The sequence below is a fragment of the Trachurus japonicus genome, chromosome 2, assembly GCF_045865225.1.
Source record: "Trachurus japonicus isolate A0001 chromosome 2, Traja_1.0".
Taxonomy (NCBI): domain Eukaryota; kingdom Metazoa; phylum Chordata; class Actinopteri; order Carangiformes; family Carangidae; genus Trachurus; species Trachurus japonicus.
This window is the reverse complement of record NC_140908.1, coordinates 2,739,170-2,758,913: the sequence shown is the minus strand read 5'-3', so window position 1 is coordinate 2,758,913 and position 19,744 is coordinate 2,739,170. Positions and strand designations below refer to the sequence as shown.

Sequence of the window (19,744 nt, the reverse complement as noted above, 5' to 3'; positions counted from 1 at the left end):
AAATTTTTTATTACATTATTGGGGTTATTACATTATCAGGGATTTATTTCATTATCGGGTTCTACAAGGCTCCTGTAAAGAAAGGCCTATACTAGACCAGCTCTCCGATTAAAGGGTAAGTTCTTAAGTTCTAACGGTCATGGACCAGAGTAGAATTTCTAAAGAATGTTTAAGCTGGTGATGAGGAAACAAGCCTAGCTTCTAACTGCCTTCGTCCTGACGTCTGCCTCGCTTCCCCAAGCCACTATAGTTCTGATAGAGGAGCCCCCCACCCAGAATTAGTAACCCGGCACGCCTGTTAACGGCAGCTTTCCTCTTTGATCCTTGCACTTGTTATTGGCTAGGTTTAATTTAACGGTTTGGAAAAACAACCCTGTTTATCTTTTGAAGTGGACACAAAACTAGATTAACCTTTAAGAGTCTTAAAGATGTTGTGCACACTATGGCTTAGCTTCTTACGATCATAAACAGCATAACATTGAATTAAAACCTCAGACAAAAAGATGAGGATAACATATATTTATTGCAGGAATTTAGCAGTGACAAAGCAAAGCATCAGAGCATAAAACAAAAATAAAAAAATAATTAAAACCAATTCTGACCCTATCAATCAACCCTACATCTGATGAATAGTTGCCCGATTTACAATTTAGGTAGGATACAGGCTTCGGCTGGCCAGTCACGAATTTCCTGAACCCTTTCTGCTGGGGTGATGTTTAGGGCTGAGAACCCCTTAGAGCGGAACAGCCAACCCCGATAGCAGGGAGTGTGGGGATCACCCGAGACCAAATTACTGAGTGCAGTCTTTTCGTTTGATGGCTAAGTTCTATAAATGCACCAGTTCTCGGGGTCCTCGCAGGAGTAGGGTCTGACTAGCTCGCTCTTGTGGTGGCAAAAAATGTTGTTCCTTATTTAAAAAAGGATGACTGAACACGTCCGCTGTCTTTCTTTAGTTTTAATAAAAGGCATTCATGAATGGAGTCACACAAACACAACCGAACAGGAGTACAGTCAGTGAGTGAGTGCCCGAAGACGTTCTCAGGGCGCTATCTTTATAGTTCCCAAAACACATTGAACAGCAGACAAAATATATGGCACTGGTAGCTGTGCCTGGCTTCACCGCCAGGACACAACTCCCCTTGTAAATTAACACAGAGCACTGGTCTGACCTTTAACCTGCTCTGTGTGGATTGAGTGATTTGTGTCTGGTGTATGTCATACAGGTATCAGAAAAGGATTAGCTGAGTACCACTTTCCACAAGGTGAAAGGAAGTTCACTTAATTAACATGGTTATACAACCCTTGTAAAGCATACAATGGGTTACACCAAAATTTCCCATTACACTCTCGCACCCAGTCCTGCCGCACACTCCTCGACTTCTAGTCGTATTACCTTTTTATAGGCCCAGAGCAGCCAACACTCTCTCCTGCATCACGGGACAATTTCTCCATCATTCTGCACCGGTACTTGCCTTATTTGGTCAATGTGTACTTCCCCATCCTTAACCCCTGCCACCTTTACTCTCCTGATCTGCCTCAGCCTGTCTCCCGGACATGTCACCAGTTCCTCATTACCTTAACCTTTGTCTGACTCATCCTACTTCCCCTTTTAACAGATTACAGCAACTATTCCATCAGTTCAGATTTCATAATACTTTCCCCTTGTTACATTTTGAAAATCATAAATCTTAATCATAATACCATAACCATATCAAAAATCATAGCATACATCTGAAGGCTGAGCTCGGGACCCTCAACTCTCCTCGACAGGAGATACTGGAGGAATCCATATCCAAACACCAATTCCGCCAGATCAGCCCTCTAAATGTTGAGGGAAGATTATTCTTCAGTGTGGTTGCTCACAGGCTGGTGGATTACCTGCAGAGAAACCAGCTGATTGACACATTAATCCAGAAAGCAGGCATCTCAGGCTCCTCCAGTTGTTTAGAGCATGCTAGCACCTCTGGCATCAGATCCCAGTTGCCAAGAAGGAAGAAACAGATCTTCATGTGGTCTTCATGGATCTCGCCAACTCCTTTAGCTCAGTCCCCCACAACCTCTTTTGGACCGCTTGCGACTTCTTCCAGGTCCCAGCAGCCCTAACAGGCCTACTGTAGGATGTACAGGTGTACGTGACAACACACGTACACCACAGCATGACAACATGTTGAAATGGAATCATGACTGGATGGATCTCCCTGCTGGCCTTCATTCTGGCCATGGAAGTGATCAATCATGCATCTCAGTGAGTGGTTGGAGGTCAGCGATTAAGACTTAAGCTGCCCCCAGCTTCACTACTGGGAGGAAGTGGACCCCATGGGAAGCAACAGAGCAGGCAAAGGCAGCACTCAAGCACAAAGACATCGTGGGACGTGTGCAGCATGGGAGGAGTGGTCTTGGCCTTGGGGCCAGCATGCCTGCCTGGAACAAAGCTATACCATCTCAAAGACAAGCTGGTGGTTCAGGAGATATGCCAGCAAGAGGAAGCAGCACAGTGTGCAAAAGCTGTTGCTCAGTCAAGGAAAGGACAGTGGATGACTCGGGAAGGTGAGGAGAAGAGGAAGATCTCCTGGGAAGAACTATGGTAGATGGAGGCATTCAGAACAAGCTTCACCATCAAGGCTGCCTACAATGTCCTGCCACTGAGCAGCGAGGCAGTGCACTGGAAGCTGCTGGCAGATTTAAGGCAGAAACTCTGCTTCCTACCTAAGATGGTGTCAACCAGCTTAAGACCAGACCTGGGGCCTCATGTACAAAGACCTGCATGGATTTCCCAGTGAAACATGGCAAATGCTAAAATCCAAAAACTGTCATACACACAAAGAAAATCGTATGCATGGATCCAAGCACTTTTTTTGTACATACCAATCAACAATTGAAATTGGATTTGAGCACACATGTAGAAGTGCCAAACTCTTCCCTGTCCACGCCCCCATTTAAGTATGCAAATCAATGTAAATAGGGCCCTGTACATACAATCATGTTTGATATTTTGGTTTGAAAACATTTAACTTATTGATTTCAATTTCTGCTTTCTTGTGTTTGTGGTTTTAGTTTTGTGCCTCAGTCCTCAGATCCTTCTGGAGAGACCAGTGTCTATGGGAATCTGATCTGTGCGGCAGCAGAGAGAGAACATCAGACAGGAGAAAAGATACTGGAGATGTTAACATCAGTGTACAGATATGAAACATTCCCTCTTAGTGACCGAGACATGAAGGATTATTTTAAGAGGAGATATCAGTGTAGTTTCTTGCTGGATCTTTTCTCCCATGTGAAGGACCATGAGACTAAAACAGGTCTGAGAGTCCTTCCAGCATTACACTCAGTTCTCCAGTTAGTTCCTTCAGTCTGGACCATAAACCTCTCAGAGAGAAAGACCTCCATCCTCCTGGAAGTGCTGAAACTCCAACCAGAGAAGAAACCAGTGGAGCTGACATACTGGTCAGGTGAAGAGAGTGAAGTGAGGGGTTGTCTGCAGTGTTTGCCTTATATCTCACAGCTCAGGTAAATGTACTGTACTAAATACAGGGGTGGAAAGAGTACCAAAAAAATCTACTCAAGTAAAAGTACAGTTACCTTGATGAAATTTTACTCAAGTAAAAGTAAAAGTACTGGTGTAAAAATCTACTCAAGTAAAAGTAAAAAGTAGTTCATTTAAAATTTACTCAGAGTAAAAGTTACTTCGTTACTTTTTTATTTTTTTTTGGGGGGGGGGTATAATGGCCAGAGATTGGCCTAACATTCTCCGTGCATGTCTCTGTGTTTCAAATTTGTCCCTTCTCCATCGATACACTGGTCTCCATCATCTTTTAGCTCCTGTGGCTCCAACTTGATTCTGACCTTCTGACACTGCAGTTGTCCAGAGCCAATCGGATGGACAGTTACAGTTACTGGCACTAAGGTTGTCACAATCATGATCATGATACTAAAATTTTCAACTCAATATCGATATTAAGGAAAATATTCGATACTCAATACCATTTTCAATACGGATAAAAAAAGAAAAGAAAAATCTCTCTCTCCCTCTTTCACTCACACACACCTGTTTTTTTACTGTCTTTCCTGTCTGCTCTCAAGGAGGAGGAGGAGGAGGAGGAGGAGGGGGGGGGGGGGTTACTGTAGGTTCTCTCTCTCTTGCCTCTTTACTGTAACTGCTCTGAAGCAGTGGGCTGCTTGTCTGTTCCTCTGAGCATGGCCATGGATCTGACTGGGCTCCTACATTTAACTCAACGGACTGCCGGTCCGGCCTTCAGCCCCGGTGTGTCTGGCACGGTCACCATAAACGTAGCCGAATAGATGGACATGCCTGATAACGTTGTCTTTAATCATTAACGTCAGCTTTTAACCGCTAGCTGTGGCTAATGGCTAATATTAAGACGACAACATAGCGACGAGCCCTGTTATGCACAAACCCACGTAGCGGTGAGGGGGGGGAGAGGGGTGTACCTGCCTGCATAGATGACCTGCCTGCTGCTGTGTGCGTCTGTGAAGGGGGAGAAATCGAGGCGGCAGCGGCGTAGCTACTTTTGACAACCCACACAGAGTTATATATTTTTTACTTTGTAACTTAAGCTATTTAAAATGTAACTAAGTAAATTTCTTCCAACAATATGTACTCAAGTAAAAGTAAAAGTACTGATTTTAAAAATTACTCAAAAAAGTACAAGTACACAAAAAAGCTACTTAATTACAGTAACTTGAGTAAATGTAACTAGTTACTTTCCACCCCTGACTAAATATTAGTGGAGCTGTTATTGATCTGTAAAGAGTTGAACAGAATGATGGATGTTCTAAATGGAGGTCCAGTATTTCAGGCTTTGGAGCTAATTGATTGATCAATTGGAGGATCCACCACTGTTGTCTGACATTCCTGGTTCCTTCAACATGTAGTGAAGTTGGTCAGTCAAAGTGGTTGTTAGTTGAGTTTCAGGCTGATTGATGTGACTGTGTTTTGCTCATTAGCAGCTGTTTAGTGACTTTTAGCAGCTCCACTCCCTGTATGTCAGTGTTGTGTGTCTCTGTTTCTGATACTGACGTCTTCATTCAATGTTTTCTTCTCTTCTAGTTTCTGTCACAAGAAGACTCTCTGATGGAGTCAAGTTGTTTGGGAATATGTTCTGTGCAGCAGCAGAGAGAGAGAACATCAGACAGGAGAGAAGATACTGGAGACGTTAACATCAGTGTACAGATACAGATCATTCCCTCTGAGTGATAGATACATGAATGATAAAGATATAAACTATCAGTGTGATTTCCTGCTGGATCTTTTCTCCCATGTGAAGGACCATGAGACTAAAACAGGTCTGAGAGTCCTTCCAGCATTACACTCAGTTCTCCAGTCAGTTCCTTCAATCTGGACCATAAACCTCTCAGAGAGAAAGACCTCCATCCTCCTGGAAGTGCTGAAACGCCAACCAGAGAAGAAACCAGTGAAGCTGACAGGCTGGTCAGATGAAGAGAGTGAAGTGAGGAGTTTTCTGCAGTGTCTGCCTTATATCTCACAGCTCAGGTAACAGAATGAATCTATTAATTAGAAGATACATTTATTTATGTATTTATTCTTTTTTGCTTTATTCAAAGTAAACAACAGATCATGATGAAGTGACAGTAAACCAGTGTGAATCTTGATGATGTTTCACTACAACTTTATTGATCTGTAAAGAGTTGAACAGAATGATGGATGTTCTAAATGGAGGTCCAGTATTTCAGGCTTTGGAGCTAATTGATTGATCACTGATTGGAGGATCCACCACTGTTGTCTGACATTCCTGGTTCCTTCAACATGTAGTGAAGTTGGTCAGTCAAAGTGGTTGTCAGTTTAAGTATTTTTTTGGCTTTTTTGCCTTTATTGGATAGCACATAGTGAGATATACAGGAAAGGGGGAGGCAGAGAGAGGGGGAATGATGTGCAGGAAAGGTCTGCCTGATCCGGGGACGCCTGCGTTGAGGACTGTAGCCTCTTCATGGGGCAGCCGCTTTAACCACTGCGCCACGCACTGCCCCAAGTGGTTGTTAGTTGAGTTTCAGGCTGATTGATGTGACTGTGTTTTGCTCATTAGCAGCTGTTTAGTGACTTGTAGCAGCTCCACTTCCTGTATGTCAGTGTTGTGTGTCTCTGTTTCTGATACTAATGTCTTCATTCAATGTTTTCTTCTCTTCCAGTTTCTCTGAAGAGTTTAACGTATCTGATGACGTCAAGTTGTTTGAGAATCTGTTCTGTGCAGCAGCAGAGAGAGAACATCAGACAGGAGAGAAGATACTGGAGACGTTAACATCAGTGTGCACATACAGTTTATTCTTTCTGGATGAGAGATACATGGATGATGATTATACAGAATATCAATGTTATTTGCTGCTGGATCTTTTCTCCCATGTGAAGGACTATGAGACTAAAACAGGTCTGAGAGTCCTTCCAGCATTACACTCAGTTCTCCAGTCAGTTCTCCAGTCAGTTCCTTCAGTCTGGATCATAAACCTCTCAGAGAGAAAGACCTCCATCCTCCTGGAAGTGCTGAAACTCCAACCAGAGAAGAAACCAGTGAAGCTGAGAGGCTGGTCAGGTGGAGAGAGTGAAGTGAGGAGTTTTCTGCAGTGTCTGCCTTATATCTCACAGCTCAGGTAAATGTACTGTACTAAACATAACTTAATCTAGAAGATTGAACTCTATTTATTGGTTTATTATTTTTGCTTTATTCAAATTAAACAACAGATGATGACGAAGTGACAGTAAACCAGTGTGAATCCTGATGATGTTTTACTACAACTTTATTGATCTTTAAAGGACAATTCTGGGCAAATTCAACTCGGGGCTGTATTTTCCTAACATTTTAGGTCTAAAAGCAGGAATCTGAAGATTTTCAGTTTAATTGCTCCTGTTTTGCGGTAGTTGTGTCTGTCCCCGCATCGCCACGGCAGTGATGAATGGGTGCAGATGCAAGTTCCGCTGCTTTAGGCTGTTTACATCCCTCAAAGCCGCAATTTTTTTCCACAGACAGTGTCAGATGGCTACTCAAACATGCACCGAGAAGTTTATTTACTTCAAGCAAGCCGACATGTTTGTAAAACTAGGTCTAATTCAGTGTCTCGCGGAGTTTTGCGCAAGACCCAATTGACGCGCTCGGTGTGTTCACGTGCAGTCTGAAGCTCCCGTTTGTGTCAGAAACACAAGAATATCAACTCTTGACTTGCTTGAAGTAAACAAACTTCTCGGTGCATGTTTGAGTATCCATCTGACGCTGTCTGTGGGAAAAAATATTTTTTACTGAGAGTAAACAGCCTAAGCAGTGGAACTTCCATCTGCTCCCATTCATTGCTGCCGTGGCGATGCGGGGACAGACACAACTACCGCAAAACAGGAGCAATTAAACTGAAAATCATATCAAAAATCATATTTACATTAAAGGTACATTGTGTAAGAATTACTCCCATCTAGTGGTGCGGTTGTAGATCGCAAGCAACTCAGTCGTATTTTTCATGTTGCATTCATGTGAAATCGGGCTTAAGGCAGATGGACAACAGCCGCTGCAGGTAATGGCATAAACAAGCGTCTATTTAAACAAGTGGCCCGTCAGGACGAAGCAAAACAATACACGTGACAATAAGTTGTCGTGGCGATGGCGTATTGTTTACCTGACCCACGTTTTACCGGCTTTCTCTGGACTTCTGTGACTAATGGTGCGTTCCAGGCAGGCTTTTTAACCCGTAAGTCACGACTTCAAGTCACCAGTTACGAGTTTGTAGCGTTCCAGGCAAGTTACGAGTTACGAACTGGGAACTGGGAGCAGATCGATCTACAGTCCCTCCAGGATTTCGCGGGCTTTTTTTGTGATTGTTGCGGCCTAAAATGCCTGAATTTGCGGCCACATTTTGAAAAAATTGCGGTGCATGTTGCGATGTTTTAAGCCCTTTTGTTGCGATTAAATTGCGGGAGACAGCGAAAGTTGCAAAAAAAAGTTGCAGTTTTGTTCTGAATAATTAAAAATCAAAGGAAAATTGAAAATTTTGAAATGTCACAAATTAATGTGATGTCATGTTATACCAGCAATTTTCCACTTGTTAAGAAAGGCACAGGAAAATTATATAGAGTTGAAAGTTGTTTTACTTTTAATTAAAATGTTTGTTTAAAAATCGTGGTAAAAGAACTGTTTTATTAAAACAGTCCAGTTTTTGAATAAAAAGGGGAGGGTGGCTACTCAAGTCCAGGGCCAGGGCTTTAGGATGGGGGAAGGGGCACCTGGCCGCCGGCTGCTCCGCTCCGGCCCTGCAGTGGCGCACTCACTGGATTCCCCCTCGACGAGTGCTGCGGGGTTGACACAGCCTCGGGTGGTCAACCAGGACAACTCACACACTCAATACGTTCAACTCAGCTTGTGTTCCTTTACTTATCACTTTGTGCACATTGTATCAAGTTTCTTGCTGTCAGCCCAGCCACGGCCTTCCTCCGTGGACTCACTTTCAACCACCGCTCCGTCCAGACTCGCACTCTCTGCTGTGTAACTCGCGGAAAGCACCGACAATTGGTCCAATTTGCGGAAAAGTTGCGGTGATTGTACAAAATTGCAAGATCGCAAAAATTCGCGGGGATTGGCTGAATTTGCGTTAATTGTTGCGATCGCAACATCGCGAATTCCTGGAGGGACTGGATCTAGTACGAGTTCACAGGTGGGAAGTTACGAGTTTGACTGTACGTTCTAACGGGTAACCATAGGAACAGGTCGGAAAAATACGAGTTACGGGTTGCCTGGAACGTACCATAAAATGACATCTGGTTACCGACGGCCGTTTTTCCGACTGCACCTGAATGCAGCATTGACGTGCAGTCCTCACAGTCCTCAATGCACCGCAGTGACTTTTCACAGACGCCACCTCGACCTGAGCGGACGGCTCCGGTGTTATGCCGAGAAATGCATGCTTGCCGAGATCTGCACGCCGCACAACAAACGTGGAACTGGATCATTCATTACAGGGACGGGGATGCAGATTTCGGCACAGCAGTTTATTGGACCTGCCCAGATTTGCATCCCCTGGCTGTTTTAGCCAATTACACTGCTACGCAATTCATGTTCATATGCATAAACACCCCTAAATACAATGTGCATTTGACCACCAGGTATCTGCAGTGAAACCAGGTATCTGCAGTGAAACACATGGGGGATGCAGTATTCGGCACAGCTGTTTTTGGACCTGCCGAGATTTGCATCCCCTGGCATTCCACGAGCGACGTGCAGATCTCGGCAAGCAGGCACTTTTCAACACATGCCGAGAAGTGCCTGCTCTGCTTTAGGTGTTTATACATACGAACATGCATTTCATACATGTAGCAAGTAGTGTATTTGGCTAAAACAGCCAGGGGATGCAAATCTCGGCAGGTCCAAAAACTGCTGTGCCAAATACTGCATCCCCGTCCCCGTAATGAATGATCCAGTTCCACATTTGTTGTGCGGCATGCAGATCTCGGCAAGCAGGCACTTCGAGTTTCCGTGGTTTCCTACCGTCACGCTGCCACTGAACGTAAAAACAGGGCGAAACGACATGTCAGCTACCAACCGAGCTTGCCCGCTCCATGTAGATATGAATGATATGAACGGCAAATTCAGAGCTTACCGGAACACTTCAGTTTGTTGATGGGGGGGATTATTGATGAATGAAAAACACACTTTTGAACGAAATAATCGATTTTCGTGAATAGATAACAGAAGAAGTTACACAATGTACCTTTAATGATTTTGTTAATTCTTCTGAAATATTCCATAGGATCATTTTTGCTGATGATAGAGAGAGATAGATAGATAGATAGATAGATAGATAGATAGATAGATAGATAGATAGATAGATAGATAGATAGATAGATAGATAGATAGATAGATAGATAGATAGATAGATAAATACTTTATTAATCCCGAAGGAAATTCATCTGTCAGCTGCTCCAAACATTCCGAAAGAAAGCACTCGGCTAATGTAGACAGATGTAGCAATAATATAAAAGAATAAAATAAAATATAAAATATACCTATATATATACACACATATACAAACTATCACCTATATATATGCATACATATATATGTACACATATACACACACACTCTCATATAAAAGAAATACAGTTCATAAAATGTCAATTAGTGCAGATGTTGCAGATGTTGTGCCCGTCCCACCATCCACCCCCCCCTGCTGTTGTACAGTCTGACTGCCCTGGGCACAGAGGACTTCCTCAGTCTGTCTGTGGAGCAGGTCAGTGACAGCAATCTGCCACTAAACCTGCTCCTTTGGGAGCTGATGGCAGAGTGCAGAGGGTGGCTGGTGTTGTCCATGATCGCCATCAGTTTTTCCATAGTTCTTCTCTCTGCCACTGCCATGACCAACTCCTGTTCCAGGCCCACCACAGAGCTGGCCCGTCTGATGAGCCTGTCCAGTCTCCCACTGTCCCTCTTTTTGATGTCCCCCCCCCCAGCACACAACAGCATAAAACAGGACGCTGGCTACCACAGAGTGGTAGAACATCTGCAGTAACTTCCTGCAAATGTTGAAAGAGGCCAACCTTCTCAGGAAGTAGCACCTGCTCTGCCCCTTCCTGTATAGGCGGTCTGTGTTCACAGTCCAGTCCAGCTTGCTGTCCAGCTGCAGGCCAAGGTATTTGTAGGAGCCGACTACCTCCACCTCCGCCCCCTCGATGGACACTGGCTTGGGTTGGGGACTTTTCCTCCTGTAGTCGACTACCATCTCCTTTGTTTTGGTGGTGTTGATCTACAGCTGGTTCAGCCGACACCACTCCACAAAGTCCTCCACTGTGCTTCTGTACTCATTCTCACTCTCACTGCCCCCCCTGATACACCCCACAATTGCAGTGTCATCTGAGAATGTTTCCATGTGGCATGTGTCCGTGTTGTACTGGAAGTCGGCTGTGTACAGAGTGAAGAGAAGAGGAGAGAGTACAGTCCCTTGTGGTGCTCCGGTGCTGCTGGTCACTGTGTCTGATGTACGGCCTCTCAATCTGACAAACTGCGGTCTGTCAGTGAGGTAATCAGTGATCCAGGACACTATGGAGGGGTCAACGTGCATTCTGGTCAGTTTTTCTTGCAGGAGAGGGGGCTGGATTGTATTGAATGCACTGGAGAAGTCGAAGAAGAGGATTCTCAGTGAGCCATTTCCCTTGTCCAGGAAGGAGTATGCTCTGTGGAGGAGAAAGAGGACAGCATCCTCAACCCCTACCCTCTCCCGGTAGGCAAACTGAAGAGGGTCTTGGGCATGCTGAACGTGGGGGCGGATGATGTTGAGGATGAGCCGCGGGCTGCAGAAGAGGGAGGGGGGAGGAGGCGATGCAGAGGAGAGGGAGGAGAGGCACATGGAGGAGTTGCGGGATGTAGGTGAGGAGGTGGGTGGGGACGGGAGAGAGAGGTGGGGGGGGGGGGGGGGGGGGGGGGGGGGGATCTGGTGGAGTGCAGGCACCTCATTAAAACGATTGAAGAAGATGTTAAACTCGTTGGCTCTTTCTCTGCTGCTCCATCTGTAGCCTGCTTGTAGCCGGTGATGGTTTTCAGACCCCTCCACACCTCACGCACGTTGTTTTGTTGTAGCCTGCTCTCCAGCTTCCTCCTGTACGCCTCCTTTGTGTCCCTCAGACACAGCCTGAGTTCACACTGTGCCGTCTGCATTTCCTCCTGGTCTTTCATCCGGAAAGCTCTCTTCTTCCTGTTGAGGACGGCCTTTACCTTGCTGGTAATCCAGGGTTTGTTGTTTGCATAGCAGTGTACTTTTTTCACTGGAACCACTGTGTCCATGCAGAAGTTAAAGTAGTCTGTTACTCAGGTAGTGATCCCGTTGATGTCATTCTCGTAGTACCGCCCAGTCCGTAGATTGGAAACAGGCTCTGAGGGCATCCTCCGCGGTCGTAGACCACTTCCTGAAGGACCTGGTTGTTACAGGCTGCAGCTGTACTAATGGCTTGTACAGTGGTTGTAGCTGGACAAGGTTGTGGTCTGATCTACCTAGTGGGGGCAGGGGTGTAGCTGAGTATGCCTCCTTAATGTTGGCATACAGCAAGACAATTGTCCTGTTTTTCCTAGTTGGACAGTCGACAAACTGGTAGAAGGCAGCCAATGTGTGGTCCAGGGTTACATGGTTAAAGTCTCCAGATATGAGAAAGAAGGCCTGGGGGTGCTGGGTCTGCAGTCCTGCTGTGGTGGAGTGTAATTTGGTGCAACACCTACCCTAGCTATTTGAAAAGATTAGAAAGCCTTCAAAAAAAGATCATTCGAGCTGTGTCATGGTCCGAGTTCAATGCCCCCACAAGACCTCTATTTCATCGCTTCGGTCTCCTCCGGTTAACTGAAATTAATGTATTTCACAATGCCTGTGTGATGCTTCAAATTATCCATAAAACCAACCACAGATTGTGTGAGCTTGTTCCGGTCTGCGGTCCTCGGCATGCGTATGATACCAGGAAAAAACATCTAATTACTGGGAAAAAAAGAAGATTAAAAAGAACGAGTCTGTCTTTTGCATGCAGAGGACCGCAGATCTGGAACGAGCTAGATGAGAGCTTGAAGGTGGAGACGTCCATCTCCATTTTTAAGAAAAAGCTAAAAATTAAATTACTTAGTTTATATACAGTATATAAGCTGCAACCATTGAGCATCTGAACCATAGTAAATTGAATGTAAATTTTATTATCATCTGCTTTCTTATCTACATGTTATGAAAAGCTTCTGTTGGTACGCTTGGGGTCCACATTGTCTAATGTCTGTTAATGTTTCATGTACTGTATTGTTAGTTTAGTACGTGCTTTATTGTTGTTTGTGTGTGTGTATTCATACTGTTGATGTTTCATGTGTATTGTTAGTCTTGTATATGCTGTATTGTTTTGTGTTGTATGCATCCAGGCTCCCGCAATAAGCTTTTGGTAGCTTCAATGGGAGACCTGATTCACACAAAGTACGTGTTGTATGCGTGTGTGTGTGAATAAACATGGCATTGATGAGAAAATTCCTTCTTTTAGACCTATGTTAGGAAAATACAGCCCCGAGTTGAATTTGCCCAGAATTGTCCTTTAAAGAGTTGAACAGAATGATGGATGTTCTAAATGGAGGTCCAGTATTTCAGGCTTTGGAGCTAATTGATTGATCAGTGATTGGAGGATCCACCACTGTTGTCTGACATTCCTGGTTCCTTCAACATGTAGTGAAGTTGGTCAGTCAAAGTGGTTGTTAGTTGAGTTTCAGGCTGATTGATGTGACTGTGTTTTGCTCATTAGCAGCTGTTTAGTGACTTTTAGCAGCTCCACTCCCTGTATGTCAGTGTTGTGTGTCTCTGTTTCTGATACTGACGTCTTCATTCAATGTTTTCTTCTCTTCCAGTTTCTGTCACAGGTTTGACGTCTCTGATTATGTCAAGTTGTTTGTGAATCTGTTCTGTGCAGCAGCAGAGAGAGAACATCAGACAGGAGAGAAGATACTGGAGATGTTAACATCAGTGTGCAGAGACAGATCATTCCCTCTGAGAGACATATACATGGATGGTGGTGATACAGAATATCAGAGTAACTTCCTGCTGGATCTTTTCTCCCATGTGAAGGACTATGAGACTAAAACAGGTCTGAGAGTCCTTCCAGCATTACACTCAGTTCTCCAGTCAGCTCCTTCAGTCTGGACCATAAACCTCTCAGAGAGAAAGACCTCCATCCTCCTGGAAGTGCTGAAACTCCAACCAGAGAAGAAACCAGTGGAGCTGACAGGCTGGTCAGATGAAGAGAGTGAAGTGAGGAGTTTTCTGCAGTGTCTGCCTTATATCTCACAGCTCAGGTAAATGTACTGTACTAAACATGACTTGAGTTTCCATTAGTGGAGCTGTGTTCTTCATCTACACCAGCTCACTGTTAGTTTGAAGGTGAAGTGTTGAACTGACCAGTCCACATGAACATCACATCATGCTGTGTAGTTTTACTGAGGGAACATTGTGACTCCAGCCACTACAGTGTAGTGATGACTACATTACCCAGAGTTCCTCAGGGCAGAAAGGAGACACAGCTCCAGAGTCCAGCTCCTCTCCTCTGAGCTGATACATGTTCACTTCACCAAGCTCCATGTTTGTTGTTCACACAGGATGTTTAAACAGGAACACATGAAAATGAATCATCACGATGAAGTGACAGTAAACCAGTGTGAATCCTGATGATGCTTCACTACAACTTTATTGATCTGTAAAGAGTTGAACAGAATGATGGATGTTCTAAATGGAGGTCCAGTATTTCAGGCTTTGGAGCTAATTGATTGATCAGTGATTGGAGGATCCACCACTGTTGTCTGACATTCCTGGTTCCTTCAACATGTAGTGAAGTTGGTCAGTCAAAGTGGTTGTTAGTTGAGTTTCAGGCTGATTGATGTGACTGTGTTTTGCTCATTAGCAGCTGTTTAGTGACTTTTAGCAGCTCCACTCCCTGTATGTCAGTGTTGTGTGTCTCTGTTTCTGATACTGACGTCTTCATTCAATGTTTTCTTCTCTTCCAGTTTCCATCCCTGGTTTTACGTCTCTGGTGGAGTCCAGTTGTTTGTGAATCTGTTCTGTGCAGCAGCAGAGAGAGAACATCAGACAGGAGAGAAGATACTGGAGACGTTAACATCAGTATGTAGATACAGATCATTCCCTCTGAGGGACAGAGACATGCATGATCATATTAGAAAATATCAGTGTAGTTTCCTGCTGAATCTTTTCTCCCATGTGAAGGACCATGAGACTAAAACAGGTCTGAGAGTCCTTCCAGCATTACACTCAGTTCTCCAGTCAGCTCCTTCAGTCTGGATCATAAACCTCTCAGAGAGAAAGACCTCCATCCTCCTGGAAGTGCTGAAACTCCAACCAGAGAAGAAACCAGTGGAGCTGACAGGCTGGTCAGATGAAGAGAGTGAAGTGAGGAGTTTTCTGCAGTGTCTGCCTTATATCTCACAGCTCAGGTAAACCAGACAAACATTATGAAGATTCTTCAACCCAGCTGATCCTTAGTGTCCTTAAAAAGCTATTTGACAATGTATGGTCTTTAAATGTAATGTTATTCACAGCCAACACCAAATGTACAGATTGTACAACATTTAGTTAGGGATGACATTGTAGTGCAGTGAGTCTGTTATTGTGCTGTAGATGTGTTTTCACAGTTGATCTGTTCTGTTGTGTTTCAGCTGTGATCCTCAGTTCTTCCAGAGTGTGTGTTCATCCATCTGTGTCCGGTCCAGAGAGGATGTGGAGCAGCTGGTCTCTCTGCTGCAGCTCCTGGACTTCACCCTGCTCTTCACAGGACAGTTAGACAGGAAGACCTGCAGGACTGTGGGGACGGTTCTGAGACGTTGTTCCTCTAAAGTGGATCTCACCCTGACTCCCAGTAAAGTGTCTCTCAGAGGACTCTCCCTCCTCTTTAGATCCACCACACGACTGCACAGTCTGAGGTATGATCACTGTCTCTTGTTGCTATGACGCCATCTTGTCCTCTTTGAATGTGTAGTTAGATGTGTTATTGATGTGACAGCTGCTCTGTCCTGTCTCTTGACTCTCAGGCTGTCCAATCACGTGGCCTTGCTGCTGTGTGGATGTGTAAGAAGGCGGAGCTTGGTCTGTCCCGTGTCTCTGGAGGAGCTGTCTCTTGTCTCTGAGAAAGTCCAGCTGTCAGAAAGAAAAGTGCAGCAGGTGGTCGGTGGCGTGGCGTCTCTGCTGAGACACTGGGATGTCAGACGTTTGGACCTGACTGAGTTCTGTGTCCCTGCTCGGTGTCTGGTTACACTGCTGCTTCACCACCGTCCTCTACCAGTCAAGTAAATGTCTTTCCTGAGTCTCACAGATTCACTCTAGTTGCTGTGGTAACACTGTGTGTTCACTAGTTGTATTTGTTGAACCTACAGACTGAGTGCAGAGAGTCTCCAGCAGCTCCTGATCTTCCTCCATGAAGTCCAGGACCAGGACTTGACGTTGTCCACCTTGACTAAGACTGGTGGAGACCTGAGCTGCTGCTGTCTGGACTGGGATCTTCTTCACTATCTGCTGCAGCATTCACCAGCTCAGACCTTCACTGTGAACCTGAGGAAACACCACTTCTTACAGGAGAACTTCACTCAGCTGCTTCCCTTCCTGGACAGGATCATCATTAAACGGTGATCAGTGTATTGATGTTTGATTTGACCTCTGACCAGACACAGACAAACAGTTGATCCTCTGTGTCATGTCTGTTCTTGTTGTTGTTTCATCAGCTGTTTCTCTACATCTAAACTAGGGGTGTGACTTTGTACACGTGTACACGTTTACACGGAATGAAACTGTAAACGTTTAATCAAAAATCCCTAAACGAAACACGCAATTTTTTTTATTTATTTTTTATTTATTTATTACATAGCCTACATTTTGGGGGGCTGGGTGAAAAATAGTCCCTCACACTGTCTTAATTTAGAGAAAACTATGATTTAATAAAAATGATGCTGTGACGCGCTTCCCTCCTTCAGACAAAATGTGCGTGACTGCGTTTCCCCCCCCTTTTTTTTTCTCGTCTTTTTTTTTTTTTTTTTGCGAGCGAGTGTGATGGCGCCGCCACCGAGTAAACGCCCATCCGAAATAAACGCCGGGTCAAACATTGCTTTTCTGGTTGCCAAAAATATTACGGTGGTCGACTCTGAACGCTCACCGGGCGGATCTCTCCAGTTACGGTGCGGTGCGGTGCGTGTCGGGGGGGAGGGGGGAGGGGGGAGGGGGGCGGGACGAATCCGCCGTGGGGTCTCCTCCGCTCCGTGTAAAAACACTGGCACGGTGGCTGCAGTGTCAGTGCTTCCACCGGCTGCGCATATCAGACTAAACAAAAATAAGGCTATAGCAACCTATAGCGGTCCTGAAGCGTGTACACGTGTACACCAAAAAAAATGCACAGTGTACAAGTGTACATATTTTAGTACACGTTCACACCCCTAATCTAAACCCTGTTGTGGTGTTTCCAGGTCCACTCCCAGCTTCGTGTTGACCGCCATCAGACACATCTATGAAACTCAGTCCAGACAGAGTTTACTTAGTTTACTGAGAATACTTGATGATGTGATCAACCTGACCTGCACAGAGCTGGACTCAGAGGACTGTGCTGCTCTGCTCTTCATCCTCACACACAGTGACAGAGTTCAGCTGAACCTGATGTGGACCTCCATACCAGCAGAGGAGACAGAGTCCATCCTCTTCTCTCTGGACAGAGTCTCTCAGCTCAGGTCAGACAAACAGACGAGCTCCATCCCATCATCAGTCTGTGGTATTTCCCTGTAGATGCATTAACACAGTGATGTATGTATCAGTGTTGACAGGAAGCTGCTGCTGAGGTTCCTCCACTGCTGTGTTGCCGGTGGCGACCAGCAGGAGGCAGCATCACGGCTGCTGAGAGCCACTCGGCACAGGTTGGATCTGTCCTGTTCCCTCTCAGTGGATCTGTCAGAGCAGGACCAGCCTGAGACTCTGTGTCTGACTGCTGAGGACTGCTGGACCGTCTCCTCCGTCCTGACACGCAGCAGCCAGGACGCTCAGCTGGACCTGAGAGACTGTGAGGTGGACGACAGCGGACTGGACCTGCTGTTTCCTGTCCTACACAAAGTCCGCCTCAGGTCAGAGAGCCCACGCTGAGCTGAACCAGAGAGGAAGCTGCTTCTCTTTCATGTTCATGCTCCATGACAGTCTGTCTCTGTTGTTGTGTTGCAGAGCCAGTAAAGCTGTCGTCCTCCGCCTGCTGTCCCTGGTTCCTGTGAGCTCTGAGAGGGACACGAGGAGACGGGCGGTGTCTCTGAGTGGAGCCCTGGGTGGAGAGCTGGACCTCAGTCACACGGATCTGGATCAGAGGGTCTGTGGAGATCTGGGCCGGATGCTGGACTGGTCTGAAGGACTGAAGGAGCTGGACCTCAGTCACTGTCGGCTCACTGACCAGCTGCTGCTCACACTCACCACACATCTGCACAAAGTCCAAGTCCTGGAGTGAGTGACACACTGGTCATGTGACAACACTGTGATGTAGTGTCAGCTTTAAATATTTATTAAAGGAACATTAACAGGAGTTAACATGAAATGAAAGATCCAGAAATATAAATATAGTCCTGCATCCAAACATTATTCTAGTTTCTAGCATCTGAAGATTCCTGTCAGTGTCTCATGTGGACAAATGTGTCTGGACATTTAAATATGAACTTAATGTCTCATTTCATTGTCCTGTCTTCCTGATCTCCCTCTGTATGTGTGTGTGTGTGTGTGTGTGTGTGTGTGTGTGTGTGTGTGTGTGTGTGTGTGTGTGTGTGTGTGTGTGTGTGTGTGTGTGTGTGTGTGTGTGTGTGTGTGTGTGTGTGTGTGTGTCAGTTTGAGTGACAACAGCATCACTGATGTGTCTACAGTCCAGTTGCTGCAGCTGGTCTCCATCAACCCGTCCATGGAGTCTGTGCGGTGAGTTCACATCACTGAGTTTGTTCAGAGTGGACAACTTGTTGTTGTGTGTCAGTGAGTGACGTTCACTCTCTGCTCTGTGTTTTCCTTCTAGACTCTTCAACAACAGCATGGTGGACAGAGCAGCCTTCCAGAGACACAGGCAGTTTGAAGTGTGGTGAAGCAGTCGTCATCTCTGATCTGTGTGTCAGTGTTGACCAGAGTCTGATGATGAGCAGAGGAAACGTCACTGCAGTGTCACAACCACAGCAGCTCAGATCAGACTCACCAGGTCAGAACTCTACACAGGTCGGCTGGCCTCATTCTTCTTCATCTTTTTACCCTTAGTGAGAACAACAGGCTTTTTGTCTCCTGTGAACTGTAATTAAGTTCCAATCAGGAGAAACCCACATTCAGTTCCAGTACGTCAGGAATATGTAAATATGAGAAACATTTATAGTCAAGTACTGTAAGAGAGGATCAGGAGAGAGTCGTGTCCTCATCCAAACACCTGGTTTACTAAACCTCAGTCATCAGTCAGAGAGGACATGTTGGACGTCTGCAGCTTTCTACAACAAACTGGACTGGTCAGACTCAGACAGAACTGGACCCTCAGTCATGGTTCTGACTCCACCCAGCATCCCACTTGTCTGGACATCAGGACTGACCTCATACTCAGCTAGTGTCTGTGTTTGTCTGTTGATCATTACCTCATCACCCTACAGTCAACATACAAGGCACATGTGCAGCAACAGCTTTTTATTAGTTCTATTTGTGTTGTTTTATTAGATGTGTTAGTTTCTCATAACCTGCCGTCAACTGAGATGAGGGAACCATCAAGTCAACACTGGTCAGCTCCTTCAAATACCTCGGCACTGTGTGTGACGACCAACTTAAATGGGATGTAAACACTGAGGCTTTTTCTGTCAGTCCAGTGATTCTGTGTCGTTTTTATCAGTCCTTCATTGAAAACTTCTAACTTATTCTTTTCTCTGTTGGTTTAACAACCTGAGTAGATCGGTTTTAATCAGGTTTTTTAAGTACCCCGTTTTTTGATCAAATTCGCTGTATGGTGTTTACATGAAATTAGAGAAACCTGGTTATTCAGTATCCCTGTATACATGATAAATACAGTATCCCGGTTTCTGATTACTGCGTATATGCGTGTTGTTTACAACAGGAAGCGCAACTACTAGGAAATTACAAATTAAAAATGCTGCGATGTTATATAACTTAAAAGAAAAGAAAATTTAATGCAGACTGATCGGTTCATTATAAAACATGCATTTATTGATGTAAAAGTGGTGATTTCTGTACACACGTTAGGCGACAG

At 45.2% G+C, this 19,744-nt stretch overlaps 1 protein-coding gene across 1 annotated transcript; it reads left to right on the top strand.

The window, feature by feature from the left end:
* Positions 1 to 6,252: 6,252 nt before the first annotated feature.
* LOC146990549 (uncharacterized) lies at positions 6,253 to 18,808 on the top strand. The gene is made up of 11 exons (XM_085795350.1): positions 6,253 to 6,618; positions 13,356 to 13,799; positions 14,505 to 14,948; positions 15,171 to 15,434; positions 15,543 to 15,797; positions 15,885 to 16,133; positions 16,965 to 17,222; positions 17,307 to 17,609; positions 17,704 to 17,973; positions 18,349 to 18,432; positions 18,527 to 18,808. The coding sequence occupies exons 1-11, from the start codon at positions 6,317 to 6,319 to the stop codon at positions 18,591 to 18,593; spliced, it is 2,940 nt and encodes a 979-aa protein (XP_085651476.1). The 5' UTR covers positions 6,253 to 6,316; the 3' UTR covers positions 18,594 to 18,808.
* The last annotated feature ends 936 nt before the right edge of the window (positions 18,809 to 19,744 follow it).

What these genes read in the sequence shown, in the direction of transcription:
- LOC146990549 (XM_085795350.1), top strand. Translation starts at nt 6,317, where the DNA reads ATGGATGATGATTATACAGAATATCAATGTTATTTGCTGCTGGATCTT. An exon ending in CCTTATATCTCACAGCTCAG is followed by an intron (nt 6,619 to 13,355) that starts GTAAATGTACTG and finishes CTTCTCTTCCAG; the next exon opens with TTTCTGTCACAGGTTTGACG. An exon ending in GACAGGATCATCATTAAACG is followed by an intron (nt 16,134 to 16,964) that starts GTGATCAGTGTA and finishes TGGTGTTTCCAG; the next exon opens with GTCCACTCCCAGCTTCGTGT.